The sequence below is a fragment of the Impatiens glandulifera genome, chromosome 7, assembly GCF_907164915.1.
Source record: "Impatiens glandulifera chromosome 7, dImpGla2.1, whole genome shotgun sequence".
Lineage (NCBI taxonomy): Eukaryota > Viridiplantae > Streptophyta > Magnoliopsida > Ericales > Balsaminaceae > Impatiens > Impatiens glandulifera.
Window position 1 is genome coordinate 8685355 of NC_061868.1, and position 4875 is coordinate 8690229.

The 4875-nt window shown below is 29.7% G+C and overlaps 1 protein-coding gene across 1 annotated transcript; it reads left to right on the top strand.

Annotated features, from left to right (window-relative positions):
• Nucleotides 1-230: 230 nt before the first annotated feature.
• Nucleotides 231-1994, top strand: LOC124946279 (F-box protein At5g03100-like). The gene is made up of 3 exons (XM_047486844.1): nucleotides 231-1280; nucleotides 1359-1547; nucleotides 1635-1994. Exons 1-3 carry the CDS (start codon nucleotides 231-233, stop codon nucleotides 1992-1994), a joined length of 1599 nt encoding a protein of 532 aa, XP_047342800.1.
• The last annotated feature ends 2881 nt before the right edge of the window (nucleotides 1995-4875 follow it).

Here is a 4875-nt window from a genome sequence, read left to right on the forward strand (position 1 = left end):
TTGAATCGATTTAGATGATGTAGCAGGTCATACAATCCACCTAATATATTTCTTTTGTTTTCTAATACAGAAATTGTCCATGTCTTTTGTTAAATTTGGAGATTATGACTATGTTTGGATAATAATTATTCTACTAAACATTTTGTTTTAACAATCTTTTAGCATTTTGATAATTAAGTCTGAGTTAATTAGATATTTCTATAATCAGTTGAGCACTAATTTTTCTCAAGATGATGAGAAACAAAAGTGCAACCAATGAAGACGACAAAAGGGGAGAAACATCAGAAGATATTGCACGAGAAGGGGTTGATTACATAAGTCAAGTGCCGATAGAAATTCTGCATCACATACTCTTATTTCTTCCTTTTGAGTACTGGATAATTTTGGGCATGGTTTCAAAACAATGGAAAGATCTTTTGCAAGAAACTCCAATTTTGAATCTTGATGAGAATAAGATTGTTTCAAAAATGAGAAGACAAATTCGCAGTGTATTACATGAAGAGCAACCTCAAAGTTATGGGCTTGATGAGTGCAAACAGAGATTTGCAGAGTTTGTGAACCACTTAATGTTAAATCACTCTCGTTGTCTCATAAAATATGCAAGATTATCGCTTCAATATGAACCTAGAACAATATATGCCTCGAATGTTAACAATTGGGTTCACTTTTTGATGACAAGAGACATAGAGAAGCTCGAGTTGAACTTCTCATCAACACCAAACACGTACTGTAAACTAGAAGGTTTGGAAGTGAGGCGCACAACAACAGCACAAACTTTTGAAGTTCCTCATCAGCCTTTTGATCCCAAATTTAAAAGTTTCACTTTGAACAACTGCAAACTTAAAGCATCTAAATTTGGATCATTCATGAACTTAAAAGTGCTATATTTGAAAGATGTGGACATTCTAGACCGTTCTATCGGACAACTAGTTTCAAAATGTCCAGTCCTCGAAGATTTATACTTGGAGAGGTGCTCTGTAACCGAGAAATTCTTTGTTTGTAAACAAGATCTGAAAATCAAGCATTTGAATTTGCTGAATTGTTTGACAGAAAAGTGGCAAATTTATATGATTGACATATCTGTTCCACAATTGACCAACCTGTTGATCATAGGAAGATTCCTCAGGAGTTCAACCATAAGAAATGCAACCAATTTGGTAGACTGCTCAATTGACATCGACATGCAATTTTCAGATAAGGACCAGGGAAACTATCTAGCTTTGATGATGACAAATTTAAGAAATTGCAAGACTCTAGCTTTAAGTAGCTGGTGTATTCAGGTGAGTTTATTAAGTTCATATTTTACTATAACCATGATTATTTTTATTTATTAATGTTTTCTTCTTTTGTTGATAAAGATTCTTCCAACATTAGATATTGAATTAAGTCAACAACTGCAAGGTTCATTCACTAATTTGACAAGCTTAAGGTTTGCTGTCGGTTATTTGAAAAAAGAACTACCTGGAATAGTCATGTTATTGCAGAGTTGTCCTTGTCTTGAGAGCTTGATGTTGGAGATTAATCATAAGGCCAAACACACCTGTTTTGTATGGGCAGATCATAATTCAGAATGCTTTTTTATTTTTATTTTACTCTACAACTCCTAACAATCTGAAATTTATATGATTATACAGCTGAGGTTGGTTAATGACACGATTGAGCCATATCAACCGGAAGCTTTTCGCTTAGATAACTATCTTGAGAATCAGACTCTAGGCATCTTTTGTCTACAAAACAGCCTCAAGGTTCTTAAAATATACGGGTTGACGGGACAAAACAAGGTGATACTGATACATCTAATAGAGTTTCTACTCAGAAAGGCACTAGTGTTGGAGAATTTAGTCATATACCATGATTTGCCTGATGAATGTGAAACTCGAGAATCAGCCCCGTGTGTTCGTGATTTAAACCAGCGACGCACATTGCAAGCACTAATGGATTTACCAAGGGCATCTTCTGTTGTTCAAGTTTCTGTGGAAAAAGTTGAGTTTTAGGATGATTAGTGAAAGAGTAATGTTTGTTTATGTATGCATGCATGCTAGTTCTATGTTTGAATTTGAAATGTTAAGACTTGTTAGAGCAAGAGTAATTCATAGATCTTACCTTGCTAAGATGCACAATTTGTTTTAATGAAACTTATTGCTTGTTTGGTTAGATATTACAATGTTTCGTGTTTATGATTTTTTTTCAGAATTATGCATGATAGATCCTCTACATTACTATTGATATTATATAGTATTGAAAAGAAATTATGAGGGAAATGAAGATAAAGAAAATGAAAAACGATAAAACTAAACAAAAAAACTCATAAGCAATTTGTGATTTTTATCTATTATTTATTGTCACAAAATCAGTTAGTAAAAAAAACTCACTTATTTTAAAAAGCATCTGAATTATTTTCAAATGCAAAATGTATTATAAATTATATAACAGACACTAACTAACAAACCTATATCTTAACTCTTATTAAAAAAAAAATACAACTGGTTAGGTTCAATTAACTAATATTAATTAGTACCTAATTAACTGACTTTAATAATTATTAGTTCTTCTATACTTACCCCTTGATGTAAATTTTGTAGTTAAAGTTTTTTTGTCTAAAATTCAAAAATGTATTTGTTTAAAATGTTTAGTGAAAATATCAACAACATGCCTATTAAAAGGCACATCTATTATTGAAATAAAACCTTAACTTGTATTTATTTTTATTCACATGTATTATTGAAATAACACCTGATTTTCTGTAATTTGTATGGCTGCTTTGTTGTCATAGTGAAGTGCAACCGATAAATAAACATGAATCTTAAGATCATTAAGCAGATATGTAACCATTGTCGTTTACAAACTATGGTATTCAACTTCGGCTGAAGTACTAGAAATAGTTTCTTATTTTTTCGTTTAATGATTTTCTAGAATCTAAACAAAATTCTCAATCGTTAAAGATGAAGTTTCTTTTTAATATTTGGAAACTTGTATAGTTGCCTCAAAATGAGACTTGAAAAGTTTATTAAGGAATTGACTTAGTTTTTGAACACATCAAGCAGATATGTACCATTGCCATTTACAAACTGCAATATTCAACTTCGGCTGAAGTTTCTTTCTCAATCGCTATCAGAATATTCAGATAATTTAATACAACTTTGGTGATGAAGTTTTTTTTTATATTTGGAAACTTGTATAGTTGCTTCAAAATGAGACTTGAAAAGTTTATTAAGGAATTTGACTTAGTTGTTGAACACAATTAGCAATGTGTCGTGTAAACACTGAAATTTTACCTACTCAATATATAAATTTTAAAATAATTATTTTGAATAAATAAAATTAAAATAATTAGAATTAAGGCCAAAACATAATGATTAATTGAATTAATTATTGTAATGATTAATTGAATTAATTGTTGTAATAATTAATCTCCAATTAATTAAGATATTGGGAAAAAAATTTAAATAAATGTTGTACTCATCTTATCTCAAATTAATTTTAAGAAAATCAAATAGATTTAAAATAAATAATCTAAGAACTTAGCTCGATATTCTGACATTGTCATCGCTCTTTTCTCAAGTTTTACAAACTCTACCTCCTTTCGTTGACGAGTAATGGTGGGAAAATAGTTATCATATAACAAATCTTTAAACTTGTTCCATGATATTAATAACATTAGGAAGATTCTCGTGTGATGCACACGGATAAAAATATATTGTTACAACGTCCCGCGTTCATCAAATTTGCTGTTGAATTTAAAATATAAATTGTTACTAGCTTAGTTGGTTAAAGCGCTGTACTTATTTTTGTTAGATTGTAAGTTCGAAACATACCTATAGCATTTTTAATTTTAATTTTTAAACATTTTAAGTTTATGGGCGAGTTTACCCAGAATCTGACCCAAATAACAATTTACTCTCACATATATATCTAAATTAACTACAACTCTCGACTCGGCAATCCGGACACTTTCAAAATTAAACATCATTTTATATATATATATATATATATATATATTGTTCATGTGTCCTCTTCTCGCTTTCCACAATCACGTGAATTTCTATGTAGTTGATAGATAGCGAAGAATGTTTTTTTCTTTATCATCACATTCTAGCACTTCAAACATCATCCATTTCCTACAACCATTTCTCAACCTCTAATGGATCCATTTTCCATTCAAAATCTAGTGGAGTTAACATTTTGATTTCCTTGAAATTATTATGTAATGCACGCTTTTTTTTTTGCTCCAACATTCTCCATTTCTTCAATTGCAATGTGTCGGAATTTGTGTCATGCCTATTTATCTTCCTTCAAGTAAGATTTGCAATTAACTCAGTTATATGATTTGTATATCTATACCAAACTTCTTTCAGTACTAAACTTTTAACATTTAAGTTAAACCTTATACTCTGATACCACAAAAACTATCACGCCTCAAACCAAAACAATTAAGGCATGCAGCCGCATGTCAATCCAAACATAACATGCTAGGCTAACAAAATTATTTTTATAAACATTTTTCATAATATAGAAACATTGTCATTAATACCAAACTTTCAACATTTAAAACATCTACTGTCAATTCATCATTAGTTCAAAATAGATAATAACAATTCACATTCTTACAAAAACTATATTTTCATATTTACTCCCTCTCTAAATATTTATATTAATAATAAATAAATAAAAGTTAACCTTCCTTACTAGCTAGTTTATATATATGTCGCCTTCTTCCCAATAGTTCTCCTAACTAATTTATGTACTTATCTGAAAAGAGTTCATTTAAATGAATGAGCTAAACACACCTAGTAAGAATATCATATTTTTCTACAGTAAAAAATCATAAATATACTTGATAGAAAACTAACTTTTAAAAAAATATAAACATTTTTA